Source organism: Salarias fasciatus, unplaced genomic scaffold (assembly GCF_902148845.1).
Source record: "Salarias fasciatus unplaced genomic scaffold, fSalaFa1.1, whole genome shotgun sequence".
NCBI lineage: Eukaryota > Metazoa > Chordata > Actinopteri > Blenniiformes > Blenniidae > Salarias > Salarias fasciatus.
Genome location: NW_021941378.1, coordinates 615,304 through 633,375, shown reverse-complemented (window position 1 = coordinate 633,375; position 18,072 = coordinate 615,304). Strand labels below are relative to the sequence as shown.

The window sequence follows — 18,072 nt, the reverse complement described above, 5'->3', positions numbered from 1 at the left end:
AGACAACAGTCAACAACAAGAGACAACAGTTAACATGAAACAACAGTCAACAACAAGAGACAACAGTCAACAAGAGACAACTCAACAAAGACAACATCAACATGAGACAACAGTCAACAAGAGACACCAACAACAAGAGACAACAGTCAACTAGAGACAACAGTCAACAAGAGACAACAGTGAACAAAAGAGACAACAGTCAACATGAGACAACAGTCAACAACATGAGACAACAGTGAACAAGAGACAACAGTCAACAACAAGAGACAACAGTCAACACCAAGAGACAACAGTCAATATGAGACAACAGTCAACAACAAGAGACACAGTAAACACCAAGAGACAACAGTCACAACATGAGACAACAGTCAACAACAAGAGCAACATCAACAAGAACAACAGTCACAACACAATGAGACAACAGTCACACAACACGAGACAACAGTCACACAACACGAGACAACAGTCACACAACAGCGAGAAAACAGTCACACAACACGAGACAACAGTCACACAACACAACGAGACAACAGTCACAAAACAACACAGCGAGACAACAGTCACAACACAATGAGACAACAGTCACACAACACGAGACAACAGTCTACAAGAGACAACAGTCAACACCAAGACACAACAGTCAACAACATGAGACAACAGTCAACAACAAGAGACAAAAGTCAACAAGAGACAACAGTCAACACCAAGAGACAACAGTCAACAACCTGAGACAACAGTCAACAACATGAGACAACAGTCAACAAGAGACAACATCAACACCAAGAGACAACAGTCACACAACACGAGACAACAGTCACACAACAAGACAAACAGTCACACAACACGAGACAACAGTCACACAACAAGACAACAGTCACACAACACGAGACAACAGTCACACAACACGAGACAACAGTCACACAACACGAGACAACAGTCACACAACACGAGACAACATCAACACCAAGACACAACAGACAACAACATGAGACAACAGTCAACATGAGACAACAGCCAAAACCAAAAGACAACAGTCAACACCAAGACACAACAGCCAACAACATGAGACAACAGTGAACATGAGACAACAGCCAACACCAAGAGACAACAGTCAAAACCAAAAGACAACAGTCAACACCAAGACACAACAGTCAACAACATGAGACAACAGTCAACATGAGACAACAGTCAACACCAAGAGACAACAGTCAACACCAAGAGACAACAGTCCAAAACACCAAGAGACAACAGTCAACAACAACCACAACAGTCAACAACATGAGACAACAGTCAACGCCAAGAGACAACAGGTCCAAAACACCAAGAGACAATCAACATGAACAACAGTCAACAACAAGAGACAACAGTTAACATGAAACAACAGTCAACAACAAGAGACAACAGTCAACAAGAGACAACATCAACATGAGACAACAGTCAACAAGAGACAACAGTCAACAACAAGAGACAACAGTCAACTAGAGACAACAGTCAACAAGAGACAACAGTGAACAACAAGACAACAGTCAACATGAGACAACAGTCAACACAAGAGACAACAGTCAACAACAAGAGACAACAGTCAACACCAAAGACAACAGTCAACAACATGAGACAACAGTCAACAACAAGAGACAACAGTCAACAAGAGACAACAGTCAACACCAAGAGACAACAGTCAACAAATGAGACAACAGTCAACAACAAGAGACAACAGTCAACAAGAGACAACAGTCAACACCAAGAGACAACAGTCAACAACATGAGACAACAGTCAACAAGAGACAACAGTCAACAACATGAGACAACAGTCAACAACATGAGACAACAGTCAACAAGAGACAACAGTCAACAACAAGAGACAACAGTCTACAAGAGACAACAGTCAACACCAAAACCAACAGTCAACAACATGAGACAACAGTCAACAACAAGAGACAAAATCAACAAGAGACAACAGTCAACACCAGAGACAACAGTCAATAACCTGAGACAACAGTCAACAACATGAACAACAGCAACAAGAGACAACAGTCAACACCAAAGACACAGTCAACAACAAGGACACGAAAGAACAGTCAACAAGAGACAACAGTCACAACAAACCAACGTCCACACAGACAACAGTCAAGAGACAACATCAACAACAAGAGAACAACTCAACCAAGACACAACAGTCAACAACATGAACAACAGTCAACACTAAGACACAACAGACAACAAGACATCATGAGACAACAGCCAAAACCAAAAGACAACAGTCACACCAAGACCCAACAGCAACAACATGAGACAACAGTGAACATGAGACAACAGCCAACACCAAGAGACAACAGTCAAAACCAAAACAACAGTCAACACCAAGACACAACAGTCACACAACAAGACAACAGTCACATGAGACAACAGTCAACACCAAGACAATAACAAGCACAGTCAACACCAAGAGACAAGGTCCAAACACCAAGAGACCACAGTCAACACCAAGACACAACGTCAACAACATGAGACAACAGTCAACACCAAGAGACAACAGGTCCAAACCCCAAGAGACACAGTCAACATGACTACAGTCACAACATGAGACAACGTCACACCAAGAGACAACAGGTCCAAACACCAAGATACAACAGTCACATGAGCGCTGCGGAGCCTGTTTGGTGTTGTGTTGCCAGGTTGTGTGGTGGGCGAGCCTGCTTGGGCATTGCGTTGCCTGTTTGGGTGGTGCTTTGCCAGGTGTGGTGCGGTGGGCGGAGCCTGACCTGCAGTGCAGCAGCAGCTGGCTCTGCGGCCGGCCGTTGACGGTGCAGTGGACGTTGCCGTCTGTCCAGCGTTGACCTCCACGCCCTTAATGTGAAGGAAGTGAGGAGTGCTGACTGAGGACGAGACAGGACAGACAGGACAGGGGTCAGGGTCAAATCCTGACCTGCAGGTAGAACTGATTCAACACAGAGTCAGAGAGCTCTCCTGAGAGAGAGATAGGAGAGAGAGAAGAGAGAGAGAGAGCGAGAGAGAAGAGGAGAGAGAGAGAGAGGAGAGAAGAGAGAGAGAGAGAGAGAGAAGAGAGAGAGACTGGTCCAGCTACAAGGTGTTTTCATCAGTAGGATTGAAAACAATCGTTACACACGTGTATCCCTGGACGGCAGACACAGTTGGCGTCACCGTCGACCAAAGGCGTCGATCCAGACACAAGCAAGTCGGTGCCGGAAGGAAACACGTACTTGTTCCAAAATAAGTAATTTCAAATAAAACCTGTGTCGTGTTTTTGCTTTAAAGGGATAGTTCTGGATTTTGACATGAATCTGTACGGCCTCCCCGTCAGCGTGTGGTTCATTTCACACAGACTGACCCCTGACCCCTGACAGCGTCCAGTGAGCGGAGATCCTGTCCGGTTTGGTCCAGACGAAAGTAGTCCGCAAGTTTGCCTGGGGTCCCAAATAAAGCGTTTTTCCTTCTCAAAGCAACATGTGCTGGAAAGAGTGAAATATTTGCATCACAAACCGTTGTCGATGAAAAAGTCAGACCTCCTAAACGCTTGGCACTATTTTCTCCCCTTCATATCACTCCGCCGCCTCCAGCTGCAGGCAGCCGCGCTGGTTTCACTTTGTTACCGCTAGTAAAGAGCTAGCTAGCTCTAGCTGTAGCATCTCCGCGCTGCCTGCAGCTGGAGGCGGCGAGTGATACGAAGGGAGAGAAAATAGTGCCAAGTCTTTACGAGGTCTGACTTTTTCCTGATAAACGGTTTGTGATGCAAATATTTCACTCTTTCGGGTCCTGGTTCTCCAGGGTCCTGGTTCTCCGGGGTCCTGGTGAAGCGGATTATCCGGTTCCTCCCAAATGGAGACATGTCTGAGCAGGTCTTCGGGTCTCTGAGGAACACTGAGGTCCAGGTCTTTCTCTCTGCTGGATCTCTGATCCATGATGAGACGCTGCTCAGAGAGCCCCGCCCCCGGCTGGAGCCCCCCCGCCCCCGGCTGGAGCCCCGCCCCCGGCTGGAGCCCCGCCCCTGGCTGGAGCCCCGCCCCGCCCGGCACCTCATCCCGGTGTGGAGCACCGGTCTGCCACCAGGCTCCGCCCCGCCTGCCGGTGTTCCAGATGAACTGGTGTCCGTGTTAACTGGTGACCAGCAGGTGTTGAACCTGAACCTTGTCGAGGTTCTGGTGACGCCGGTTCTCTGCAGTTCAGTAAATTCATCAGTTCAGAGTCTTCAGTGAGTCTGATTCTAACATCTGCTGCTTCCAGCATGTTTACAGGAACCATCACTTGTTACCACGGCAACCAGTTCATCCATCACACCGGGCGGCGGTCCGCTGGTAGTCTACCACCGAGTTCTGTCAACACCCGGCTCCACCTCCTCTGGGTTTTTATTAAAGTGTTTCTCAGCACTGTCCAGCTCTGCTGCTGGTTTTTGACTTTCCTGCTTCCTGTTTCCTGCTTCCTGTTTCCTGCTTCCTGTCAGGTCACCAGTCAGTCGGTACCAGGGAACACCTGGCAAAACCAGTAACACCGTTTGATCCGCTCCGCTGTTCGTACGACACACAGAGCAGATCATGGATCGGTGTAGACCACCTCCAACAATCGGATCAGAAATACACCCGGCCCCGGGTGAAGCGGATCCTCTCGGGGTTTCTGTGATCCTTACAGTCCGCTTCAGCTCCAGACCCGGCAGGAGGATCTGTGATCCAGGGCAGACCACGTCCCTGTTCCCCACTGCCAGACCGCACCAGCCAGTCAGCGTCTTCAGCATCCATCGGGGTGTGTGTGTGTGTGTGTGGTGTGTGTGGTGTGTGTGTGTGTGTGTGTGTGTGTGTGTGTGTGTGTGTGTGTGTGTGTGAGTGTGTGTGTGTCCTTACGACACTGGTGTCCCTGCAGAGTGATGTCCTTGATGGACAGCAGTCCTCGTTGTCCCGTGCTGAGAGCTTCAAACACCACCTGCAACACGGAGCACACCTGGAGGGTTACCATGGCAACGCAACAGCAGCCGGCTCACGACAACGCTTCAGGGATTGCCCCGGGCAACCCCGCCCCGGCCTGGACCATCCCGGTCCTGCTGATCCCCAGTCCAGACCCCGGTCCTGACCCATGGTCTGGCCCCGGTTCCAGACCCCGGTCCTGACCCTGGTCCTGACCCATGGTCTGGCCCCGGTCCAGACCCGGTCCTGACCCTGGTCCTGACCCATGGTCTGGCCCCGGTCCAGACCCCGGTCCTGACTCTGGTCCAGACCCTGAGTCACTGCAGGTTCTTCTGTCTTCCAGATGGTTCTGTTCACAAGCAGCGGGTTCTAACTGTTCTACCAGGGACCGGGACATTCCAGGACTCAGTCTGTGTGTGTGTGGTGTGGTGTGTGTGTGTGTGTGTGTGGTGTGTGTGTGTGTGTTGTGTGTTGTGTGTGGTGTGTTGTGTACATTCCTGTCTTATCGCGTGTGAAACCAGTCCCGTATTTCCTGTTGGTGCTGAGGCAGGATGTCCTCCTGTGTGTGTGGTGTGGTGTGTGTGTGTGTGTGTGTGTGTGTGTGGGTGTGTGGTGTTGGTGTGTGTGGTGTTGTGTGTGTACACGTTTTCCTATCCTTGTGGGGACCAAATGACATTTGGACCAAATGTCCCCACAAGGATAGGAAAACCAGCCCGATTGCCTTGTGGGACCTTCTTCTGGTCCTCATGAGGGAAACAGTGTTTCTTCACCATGTGTTGTTACTGAAAACAGTCAAAGGTCAAAACATTTCTTTAGGGCTCGGCTGTGTGGTGTCTGGGTCAGGGTCAGGGTCAGGGTCAGGGTCTGGGTCTGGGTCAGGGTCAGGGGTCATGGTTAGGAGTTAGATATGATGGGATCAATCAGTACGTTTACATGCAAGCCAATAACCCTTTTCAAACCCTTTTCAAACTGGAATGTTGGCAGAAGCCAGCAGCGCGTGGCCGTGTAACACCCCGCAAAAACCCGGAAAAGCTCATTTTCGAGATTTGTAAAAACCCGATAAAGACCGCTGGGTTACTCCTTTTCAAACTCGAAAGTGCCGCCAGTGTACAACGGATAACGATTTAAGAGACATTGTTTTTGGTTCTGCGCATGCTCCCATGACTCATGGTCTTTGAGGTCCAGCACCAGTAGGTGCGACACTCACCTCACTTTGGTACTTGTGAGGCTTCCGTAACGCACGATATGAACTGTTATTCTGAGCGCAGCACCCGCACAGGCTTCCTTCTGAAAGTCGGCGACTTGTACGGCCTGCAGGAAAATTCATGAACAACAGAACAACCGTTCTGTCGGCGTTCCGTCTGCAGAACGGAGTCACCGCAGCAGCGTCTGCCTCTGCAGGCCAGTGGATGAGGTTGCCAGATCTGTCGATCTAGCCCGTAAAAAAAATCTGAAACTCGTAGAAAGCAGCCCAAACCTCCATCTGGGTTGAAAATGCACGTTAAAAAATCGTATTTTTATGATAAAAAAAAAAAAAACACACGTCATAAACACAATCATTTAATCAACCCATCCACTTGTTCAAAAAGAAGCTTGCTTTGGCGGAAACTCCACCCAACCTGGCAACACAAGCCACTCCAGTCAGAGCTGTTTTGTTTGGAGAACACGATGACGCGCGCCGGGGTTTGGAAAGGGAGATCCCGACTGAATGCGCTGACTTGTAAACAGGGAGCTCTCTGTCTGCTACATCATGGAAACGGACTGTTCCTCAGAAACACAGATATTGACCTGAACCCGAATTTTAGCTGCATGTAAACGTAGTCATTGGAAGGTCCTCACGAGGACAGAAAGACAAAAGTGTGTGTGTGTGTGTGTGTGTGTGTGTGTGTGTGACTCTACTCATACTGATGTGCTGTTGCCGTGACGATGGAGCTAATCAGCAGCGTCTGCTGCAGTGTGTTTGTGTCCATCTGGACAAGACCAGGACCAGAACAGGGACAGGGATGAGGACCCGGCCCAGGACCAGGACAGTCTGGTTCTGCTGAAGAACGTCCAGGAGACTGGGTTCTTGTTGGTTCTGGACTGGGTACCTGGTAGTGGTTTGGCCAGAACGTGGACACGGCGAGCTCCGCACCCCTCCAGACGTGGTCCGCCGGTCCAGACCAGTTGAAAGACGGGAACTCCCAGAGGGCTGTTGTTCTCTGCGGAGAGAAGACGCCGTCAGTTCTGCGAGGTTCTGCGGCGTTCTCCCGGCGCCGGCGGTCCGTACCTCGGACGTAGACGTTGAGCGCGGCGGGCGCGGCGCCCGGGGCGGGCCGGCCGCCTTGAAGGAGAAGCCCAGGCAGTGCGTGTCGTTCTCCCGGAGCGGCGGCAGCAGCAGGCGGGCGCGGCGGCCGGCGGACGGCCCGACGTGTTGGCCAGCAGGAAGTATGATCCTGCAGCTTCACAATAAGAGCACACAATGTTGACCAAGAGGAAGGAAGTTGTGTGTGTGTGTTGTGTGTGTGTGTGTGTGGTGTGGGTGTGTGTGTGAATCAGCCCAGTAGTTCACTTCCCTTCATTTCTTCTTCCTTCATGTTGTGAACAGCTGACATGAAACCAGTGTTTCCACGGTAACCGAGGCTTTGACAAGCAATCTGGTGATGGAGTAATGGTGGTGGTGGTGGTGGTAGGGGTCGTTGTTATGGTTGTTATAGTGGTTGTTGTGGTGGTTCATAGTGACTGTTGTGGTTGTTATAGTGACTGTGTGGTTCTTATAGTGGTTGTTGTGGGTTGTTATAGAGGTTGTTGTTGTTGTTATAGTGACTGTTGTGGTTGTTAGACTGGTTGCTGTGGTTGTTATAGTGGTTGTCGTGGTTGTTGTGGTTGTTACAGTGGTTGTTGTGGTTGTTATAGAGGTTGTTGTGGCTGTTAAAGTGGTTGCTGTGGTTGTTATAGTGGTTGTCATGGTTGTTGTGACTGTTGTGGTGGTTGTGGTTGTTCTAGTGGCTGTCATGGTTGTTATAGTGACTGTTGTGGCTGTTATAGTGGTTGTTGTGTTTGTTACAGTGGTTGTTGTGGGTGGCATAGTGACTGTTGTGGTTGTTATAGTGGTTGTCGTGGGTGTTATAGTGGTTGTTGTGGTTGTCATAGTGACTGTTGTGGTTGTCATAGTGTTGTTGTGGTTGTCAGTGACTGTTGTGGTTGTTATATGGCTGTTGTGGTTGTTATAGTGGTTTTCATAGTGGTGTGTTGTGGTTGTTACAGTGACTGGTGTTGTTATAGTGGTTGTTGTGGTTGTTATAGTGGTTTTTGTGGTTGTTACAGTGGTTAACGTGGTTGTTGTGGTTGTTATAGTGGTTGTTGTGGTTGTTATAGTGGTTGTTGTGGTTGTTATAGTGGTTGTCGTGGTTGTTGTGGTTGTTATAGTGATTGTCGTGGTTGTTGTGGTTGTTATAGTGATTGTCAGGTTGTTGTGGTTGTTATAGTGGTTGTCGTGGTTGTTGTGGTTGTTATAGTGATTGTCATGGTTGTTGTGGTGTCATAGTGGTTGTCGTGGTTGTTGTGGTTGTTATAGTGGTTGTTGTGTGTTGTACAGTGGTTGTAGTGGTTGTTATAGAGGTTGTTTGTGGTTGTTATAGTGACTGTTGTGTTGTCATAGTGACTGTTGTGGTTGTTATAGTGGTTGTCGTGGGGTTGTTGTGATTTTATAATGGCTGTTGTGGTTGTTTTACTGGTTGTTCTGGTTATTATAGAGGTTGCTGTGCTTGTTATACTGGTTGTTGTGGTTGTCACAGTGGGTTGTTGTGGTTGTCATAGTGACTGTTGTGGTTGTCATAGGTGGTTGTCGTGGTTGTTGTGGTTGTTACAGTGGTTGTCGTGGTTGTTACGAGGTTGTTGTGGTTGTTATAGTGGTTGTTGTTGCTATAGTGACTTTTGGTTGTTGTAGTGGTTGTTGTGAATGTTATAGAGGTTGTTGTGGTTGTTATAGTGACTGTTGTGGTTGTTATAGTGGTTGTTGTGGTTGTCATAGTGGTTGTTGTGGTTGTTCTAGTGGGTGTCGTGTTTGTTATAGTGGTTGTTGTGGTTGTTATAGAGGTTGTTGTGGCTGTTACAGTGGTTGTTGTGGTTGTTATAGTGGTTGTAGTGGTTGTTGTGGTTGTTATAGTGGTTGTTGTGGTTGTTACAGTGGTTGTAGTGGTTGTTGTGGTTGTTATAGAGGTTGTTGTGGTTGTTATAGTGACTGTTGTTGGTTGTTATAGTGACTGTTGTGGCTGTTATAGGGGTTGTTGTGGTTGATATACTGGTTGTTGTGGTTGTTATACTGGTTGTTCTGGTTATTATAGAGGTTGCTGTGCTTGTTATACTGGTTGTTGTGGTTGTCACAGTGGTTGTTGTGGTTGTCATAGTGACTGTTGTGGTTGTCATAGTGGTTGTCGTGGGGTTGTTGTGTTGTTACAGTGGTTGTCGTGGTTGTTATAGTGGTTGTTGTTGCTATAGTGACCGTTTTGGTTGTTATAGTTGTTGTTGTGGTTGTTATAGAGGTTATTGTGGTTGTTATAGTGACTGTTGTGGTTGTTATACTGGTTGCTGTGGTTGTTGTAGGGGTTGTTGTGGTTGTCATAGTGGTTGTCGTGGTTGTTCTAGTGGGTGTCGTGGTTGTTATATAGAGGTTGTCGTGGTTGTTATAGTGGTTGTTGTGGTTGTTATAGTCATTGCCGTGGTTGTTGTGGTTGTTATAGTGGTTGTTGCGGTTGTTCTAGTGGGTGTCGTGTTTGTTATAGTGGTTGTTGTGGTTGTTATAGAGGTTGTTGTGGCTGTTATAGTGGTTGTCATGGTTGTTGTGGTTGTTACAGTGGTTGTTGTGGTTGTTATAGTGAATGTTGTGGTTGTTATAGGGGTTGTTGAGATTTTATAATGGCTGCTGTGGTTGTTATAGAGGTTGTTGTGGTTGTCATAGTGACTGTTGTAGTTGTTACAGTGGTTGTTGTGGTTGTCATAGTGACGGTTGTGGTTTTTATTGTGGTTGTTATAGTGGTTGTCGTGGTTGTTGTAGTTGTTATAGTGGTTGTTATAGTGACTGTTGGTGGTTGTCATAGAGGTTGTTGTGGTTGTTATAGTGACTGTCGTGGTTGTTATAGTGATTATCCGTGGTTGTTACAGTGGTTGTCGTGGTGTTGTGGTTGTTGTTGTGGTTGTTATAGTGACTGTTTATGTTGTTATAATGGTTGTTGTGATTTTATAGTGGCTGTTGTGGTTGTTATACTGGGTGATGTGGTTGATATACTGGTTGTTGTGGTTGTTATAGTGACTGTTATGGTTGTTATAGGGGTTTGTTGTGATTTATACTGGCTGTTGTGGTTGTTATACTGGTTGTTGTGGTTGTTGTGGTTGTCACAGTGGTTGTTGTGGGTTGTTATAGTGGTTGCTGTGGTTGTAATAGAGGTTATTGTGGTTTTTATAGTGGTTTTTGCATTTGTTACAGTGGTTGTTGTGGTTGTTGTAGTGGCTGTTGTGGTTGTCATAGTGACTGTTGTGGTTGTTATAGTGGTTGTCGTGGTTGTTATAGTGGTTGTTGTGGTTGTCATAGTGACTGTTGTGGTTGTTAGAGTGGTTGTCGTGGTTGTTGTGACTGTTGTGGTGGTTGTGGTTGTTCTAGTGGCTGTCGTGGTTGTTATAGAGGTTGTTGTGGCTGTTACAGTGGTTGTTGTGTTTGTTACAGTGGTTGTTGTGCGTGGCATAGTGACTGTTGTGGTTGTTACAGTGGTTGTTGTGGTTGTCATAGTGACTGTTGTGGTTGTCATAGTGGTTGTTGTGGTTGTCAGTGACTGTTGTGGTTGTTATAGTGGCTGTTGTGGTTGTTATAGTGACTGGTCTTGTTATAGTGGTTGTTGTGGTTGTTATAGTGGTTGTTATAGTGACTGTTGTGGTTGTTACAGTGGTTAACGTGGTCGTTGTGGTTGTTATAGTGGTTGTTGTGGTTGTTATAGTGGTTGTCAAGCATGGAGGTTTACCTAGGCTAACAGAGACTGTGTCTGTCCATAGTGCTCAAAGCATTAAAAAAAAAGTCAATGGGTAAAAAGCTTAACACCTGTACGAGACAGAATAACTTTTCCAGTAGGAAATACATAAAATGTGGTCTACTAAACATTAGAGCAATCTCCACTAAATCTCTGTTAGTTAATGACCTTATCGGTGACAATAACATTGATCTCCTTGCTCTAACAGAAACTTGGCTCCAGCAAGATGACTATGTGAGGCTCAATGAATGTACCCCTCCAACCTATGTTAATTTCCAAACAGCTAGATCAACAGGTGGAGGTGGAGGTGTGGCAGTGATTTCCCACTCCAGTCTTCTTCTTAAACCCAAAACTAATGTTAAATTCAACTCTTTTGAAAGCTTAATACTAACGCTTACTTGTCCAAATTGGAAGAATCAAAAAGCTGTGCTATTAATTATTGTGTATCGACCTCCTGGTCCTTACTCTGACTTTTTAACTGAGTTCTCAGAGTTTTTAGCAATATAGTATTGACTCATAACAAGATCCTTATGAGTCAATACTATATTGCTTAAAAAGAAGAAAAAAAAAAAAAAAAAACTCATAACAAGATCCTTATACTCCCCCTAGAACTGCCACCTTAACGTGGTGGGGAGTTTGAGAGCCCGCATGATCCCAGGAGCTATGTTGCCGGGGGGCTTTATGCCCCCTAGTAGGGTCTCCCATGGCAAACAGGTCCTGGGTGACGGGCCAGACTGAGAGCAGTTCAAAACCCCCTATGAGCAGAAAAAGAACAAAGGTCGTTACGGTCGCCCGGTATGGCGCAGCCGGGGCCCCACCCTGGAGCCAGGCCTGGGGTTGGGGCTCGTAAGCGAGCGCCTGGTGGCCGGGTCTTTGCCCACGGGGCCCGGCCGGGCTCAGCCCGAAGGGACGACGTGGGCCTGACCTCCGGTGGGTTCACCACCCACCGAGGGAACCGTAGGGGCCGGTGCAGTGTGGATTGGGTGGCAGCCGACGGCAGGGTGCCCGGCGACCCGATCCCCGGACACAGAGACTGGCTCTAGGGACATGGAATGTCACCATCGTTGGCGGGAAGGAGCCCGAGCTTGTGAGGGAGGTTGAGAGGTACCGGCTAGATATAGTCGGGCTCACCTCCACACATAGCCTGGGCTCTGGTACCCAACCTCTCGAGAAGGGCTGGACTCTCCACTTCTCTGGCGTTGCCCGCAGTGAGAGGCGGCGGGCTGGTGTGGGTTTGCTTGTAGCCCCACAGCTCAGCCGCCATGTGTTGGAGTTCACCCCAGTGACGAGAGGGTTGCATCCCTGCGCCTTCGGGTCGGGGATAGGTGCCTCAACTGTTGTTTCGGCTTATGGGCCGAACAGCAGTGCAGAGTACCCGGCCTTCTTGGAGTCCCTGGGAGGGGTGCTGGACAGTGCTCCGACTGGGGACTCCATTGTTCTACTGGGGGACTTCAACGCCCACGTGGGCAGCGACAGTGAGACCTGGAAGGGGGTGATTGGATCGCATGGCCTCCCCGATCTGAACCCGAGTGGTGTTCTGTTATTGGACTTCTGTGCTAGTCACAGTTTGTCCATAACGAACACCATGTTCGAGCACAGGGGTGTCCATAAGTGCACTTGGCACCAGGACACCCTAGGTCAGAGGTCGATGATCGACTTTGTTGTCGTGTCATCTGACCTCCGGCCGCGTGTTTTGGACACTCGGGTGAAGAGAGGGGCAGAGCTGTTGACCGATCACCACCTGGTGGTGAGTTGGATTCGCTGGCGGAGGAGGAAACCGGACAGACTTGGCAGACCCAAACGTGTTGTGAGGGTCTGCTGGGAACGTCTGGCGGAACCCTCTGTCAGCATGGCTTTCAACTCCCACCTCCGGGAGAGCTTCTCTCATGTCCCGAGGGAGTCTGGGGACATTGAGTCCGAGTGGACCATGTTCTCCACCTCCATTGTCGAAGCAGCTGCCCGGAGCTGTGGTCGTAAGGTCTCCGCTGCCTGTCGTGGCGGCAACCCCCGAACCCGGTGGTGGACACCGGAAGTAAGGGCTGCCGTCAAGCTGAAGAAGGAGTCCTATCGAGCCTTGCTGGCTCATGGGACTCCCGAAGCAGCTGACGGGTACCGGCAGGCCAAGCGAAATGCAGCCCGAGCAGTTGTGGAGGCAAAAACTCGGGTCTGGGAGGAGTTCGGGGAGGCCATGGAGGAGGACTATCGGTCGGCCTCGAAGAAATTCTGGCAAACCGTCCGGCGCCTCAGGAGGGGAAAGCAGGTCTCCGCCAACACTGTTTACAGTGGAGGTGGGGGGCTGCTGACCCTCAACTGGGATATTGTTGGACGGTGGAAGGAATACTTTGAGGACCTCCTCAATCCCGTCGCCACGTCTTCCGTGGAGGAAGCAGAGGCTGAGGTCTCAGAGGTGGACTCGTCCATCACCCAAGCTGAAGTCACTGAGGTGGTTGGCAAGCTCCTCGGTGGCAAGGCACCGGGGGTGGACGAGATTCGGCCTGAGTACCTTAAGTCTCTGGATGTGCAGGGACTGTCTTGGTTGACACGTCTCTGCAACATCGCGTGGCGGTCGGGGACGGTGCCTCTGGACTGGCAGACCGGGGTGGTGGTCCCCCTGTTTAAAAAGGGGGACCGGAGGGTGTGCTCCAACTATAGGGGGATCACACTCCTCAGCCTCCCCGGGAAAGTCTATTCCAGGGTACTGGAGAGGAGGATCCGACCGATAGTCGAACCTCGGATCCAGGAGGAACAATGCGGTTTTCGTCCTGGTCGTGGAACAGTGGACCAGCTCTATACCCTCCATAGGGTGCTCGAGGGTTCGTGGGAGTTTGCCCAACCAGTCCACATGTGTTTTGTGGATTTGGAGAAGGCATTCGACCGTGTCCCTCGTGGTGTCTTGTGGGGGGTGCTCCGGGAATACGGAGTCCGGGGCCCCTTGTTAAGGGCCGTCCGGTCTTTGTATGACCGGAGTAGGAGTCTGGTCCGCATTGCCGGCAGTAAGTCGGACCTGTTCCCGGTGCATGTTGGACTCCGGCAGGGCTGCCCTTTGTCACCGGTTCTGTTCATAATCTTCATGGACAGAATTTCTAGGTGCAGCCAGGGGCCGGAGGAGGTCCGGTTCGGGAACCACAGGATTTCATCTCTGCTTTTTGCAGATGATGTTGTCCTGTTGGCTTCATCGAATCCGGACCTACAGCATGCACTGAGGCGGTTCGCAGCCGAGTGTGTAGAGGCAGGGATGAGGATCAGCAACTTCCAAATCTGAGGCCATGGTCCTCGACCGGAGGAAGGTGGCTTGCCCCCTCCAGGTTGGTGGAGAGACCCTAGCCCAAGTGGAGGAGTTCAAGTATCTTGGGATCTTGTTCACGAGTGGGGGACGGATGGAGGTGAGATTGACAGGCGGATCGGTGCAGCGGCTGCAGTGATGCGGTCGTTGTATCGGTCCGTCGTGGTGAAGAAGGAGCTGAGCCGAAAGGCGAAGCTCTTGATTTACCGGTCAATCTACGTTCCCACCCTCACCTATGGTCATGAGCTTTGGGTCATGACCGAAAGGACAAGATCCCGGACACAAGCGGCCGAAATGAGCTTCCTCCGTAGGGTGGCTGGGCGCTCCCTTACAGATAGGGTGAGGAGCTCAGTCACCAGGGAGGAGCTCGGAGTAGAGCCGCTACTCCTCCACATCGAGAGGAACCAGCTGAGGTGGCTCGGACATCTGTTTAGGATGCCTCCTGGACGCCTCCCCAGGGAGGTGTTCTGGGCATGTCCCACTGGGAGGAGACCCCGGGGAAGACCCAGGACACGCTGGAGAGACTATGTCTCTCGGCTGGCCTGGGAACGCCTTGGGATCCTCCCAGAGGAGCTGGAAGAAGTGTCTGGGGACAGGAAGTCTGGGCATCCCTGCTGAGACTGCTGCCCCCCCGACCCGGCCCCGGATAAGCGGTAGAAAATGGATGGATGGATGGAAGATCCTTATAATAGGTGACTTTAACATCCATGTGGATGATTCTGGTGACAGTTTGAGTAATGCGTTTATTGCAGTATTAGATAGTATCGGTTTCACTCGAAATGTTGATGAATCCACTCATAGTCACAAGCACACCCTGGATCTGGTCTTAACATATGGGATAGAGGTCAGTGACCTAAATGTTCTCCCTCAGAACCCCATACTCTCAGACCATTTTTTAATTACTTTTCAGGTTTTGATTGAAGACTACTCTGCTCAAAAAGATAAAATTCAGCTGATACGGACATTATCTGAAAAATCTGTGGCTCGGTACAAAGAACTGATCCAGCCTGCATTTGCTGCATTATCTTGTGAACTCACAGAAATGAGCTTATTGACCAGTGGTGATAATAGTGATCAGTTTGTTGACAGTGCTATGCACTCACTAAAATCTGCCCTTGACGTAGTGGCCCCGTTGCAGCTGAAAACCAATCGACCCAGGCGCGTTGCTCCATGGTTTAATTCTGAAACCCCGGGTTCTCAAACAAAAAACTCGGCAATTAGAAAGACTGTGGCGTAAATCTAAATCAGAACAATCTCTGAAGGCCTGGAAATGTAGCTTGCTAAGCTATAAACAAACTCTTTTTAAAGCCAAGACATTATATTACTCTTGTTTAATAGAAATAAACAAAATAACCCTCGGTTTCTGTTCAACACTGTAGCCAGACTGACAAACAGTCATACTGTAGTGGAACCAGTAATCCCAGAATCTTTAAACTGCCATGACTTTCTTAAATTCTTTAATGATAAAATCATAACCATCAGAGGTAAAATCAGTGAAGCGCTTTCCTCAGATCAAGCTCAGGGAATCCAGCCACTGCCTCCACCTGAAATACCTGAAATACTAGATAGTTTCTCATCAGTAGATGGGGCTGAGATTACTTCGATTGTAATGTCTTCTAAAACCTCAACCTGTCTCCTAGATCCAATTCCAACTAAGCTTTTCAAAGATATTCTTCCAGTTATCTTAAATAAGATCATAACTATAATAAATACGTCTCTAGGAATTGGCTATGTGCCACAGTCATTTAAATTCGCAGTAATCAAACCACTGCTGAAAAAACCTAATCTCGATCCTGATATTCTAGCCAACTACAGACCGATATCAAATCTGCCTTTTATTTCAAAAGTCCTGGAAAAAGTCGTGGTTAAACAGCTTTGCCGCCACCTACAGGACAATAGTTTATTTGAGAAATTTCAGTCAGGATATAGAGCTTATCACAGCACTGAGACTGCGTTAGTTAAAGTCACTAATGACTTGCTATTGGCGGCTGACGCAGGTCTAGTCTCAATCCTGGTTCTCTTAGACCTCAGTGCAGCTTTTGATACAATCGACCACAATATTCTCCTGCAGAGGTTAGAATGTGAGGTCGGCTTCAGAGGAAAAGCCCTCTGCTGGTTCAAATCCTATTTATCTAATAGGTACCAATTTGTTCACGTTAACCAACAGTCCTCACCGTGCTCCCAGGTCAGTTATGGGGTTCCTCAAGGGTCCGTGCTCGGGCCAATTTTATTTCTGTTATATATGCTTCCTTTAGGGAACATAATTAGAAGCCACGATATTAATTTTCATTGCTATGCAGATGACACACAACTGTATTTATCTATGAAACCTGATCAAACTAATCAAATAGACAGACTCAGTGACTGTATCAGAGAAATTAAATCCTGGATGACTACGAACTATCTCCGTCTGAATCCTGGCAAAACAGAGGTCATTATACTAGGCCCCCATAAACTGAGAGAGTGTCTATCCAAACAGATTATCACCTTAGATAACGTCAGTGTATCCTCCTCCTCTACTGTCAGGAACCTCGGGGTCTTATTTGATCAGGATATCTCATTTAAAGCACACATCAACCTGGCTTGTAAAACAGCATATTTCCACTTGCGCAACATAGCTAAAATAAGAAACATTCTACCTAGAAGCGATGCAGAAAAACTCATCCATGCATTTGTTTCCACTAGACTGGACTACTGCAACTCCCTTCTCGCAGCCTGCCCAAAAAGTGTATTAAAAAACTTTCAGTTGGTTCAAAATGCGGCCGCCAGATTATTAACTGGAACTAGAAGACGTGAACACATTACTCCCGTTCTAAAATCTCTTCACTGGCTTCCTGTCGAGTTTAGAGTTAGATTTAAAATCCTTCTCCTCACTTACAAAATCCTAAATGGGATGGCTCCAACCTATCTCCAAGATGCTTTAACGCCGTATGAACCAATCAGAGCACTCCGCTCTCAAAATGCAGGGTTACTGGTGACTCCTAGAGTCTCTAAATGGACACTAGGTGGAAGAGCCTTTAGCTATCAGGCACCGTTTTTATGGAACCAGCTTCCAAGTGGTGTCAAAGAGGCAGACACAGTCTCCACATTTAAGGTTAGGCTCAAGACGTTTCTCTTCGATGCAGCCTATGATCAGGTCAGCTAGGGATTCTAAATTAAACTAAACTAAACCAAACCAAAGTAAACCAAACTAAACCAAACCAAACTACACTAAACAAAATTAAACTAAACCAAACCAAATTAAACTAAACTAAACTATACTAACTAAATACTAGTTTAAACAGTAAAGTATCCACAAAGCTGCCCTAGGAGCTAGAATGCTGTGGGAAGTACGGTGCACTGAGCCCTGTCCTCTAATGTCTGAATGTTCTTCCCTTTAGTCCCTTCATTGCTTTTCCCCTGCTGTCCCCCCCTTCGAGGGGGAGTCTTCTCCAGTTTCAGTTGCTGACTCCACTATTACGAGGGCCTACGAACAAGCTCCATCCGGACCGGGAGGACACTCCTGTCGGTCCTGCCCACGGACTGGCTTCAGTTCTACTGCTGGGATCCGTGGTTCTTGTGCTGGACCGTCCAACGGACTGTCCAACGGACCTACTTGAAGCCCTCTGAGGCAACTGTTGTTGTGATACTGGGCTATACAAAAATAAATTGATTGATTGATTGATTGATTGTTGTGGTTGTTATAGTGGTTGTCGTGGTTGTTGTGGTTGTTATAGTGATTGTCATGGTTGTTGTGGTTGTTATCGTGGTTGTCATGGTTGTTGTGGTTGTTATAGTGATTGTCATGGTTGTTGTGGTTGTTATAGTGGTTGTTGTGGTTGTTATAGTGGTTGTTGTGGTTGTTATACTGGTTGTTGTGGTTGATATACTGGTTGTT

General features: G+C 48.3%; 1 protein-coding gene across 1 annotated transcript in view; it reads right to left on the bottom strand.

Moving 5' to 3' along the window:
* Window positions 1–18,072, bottom strand: part of LOC115385296 (receptor-type tyrosine-protein phosphatase mu) — a 92,198-nt gene that overhangs the window by 41,676 nt on the left and 32,450 nt on the right. The window contains 4 exon segments of the mRNA XM_075410409.1: window positions 2,763–2,876; window positions 4,854–4,932; window positions 7,004–7,114; window positions 7,183–7,354. Coding sequence (XP_075266524.1) covers window positions 2,763–2,876; window positions 4,854–4,932; window positions 7,004–7,114; window positions 7,183–7,354 — 476 coding nt within the window.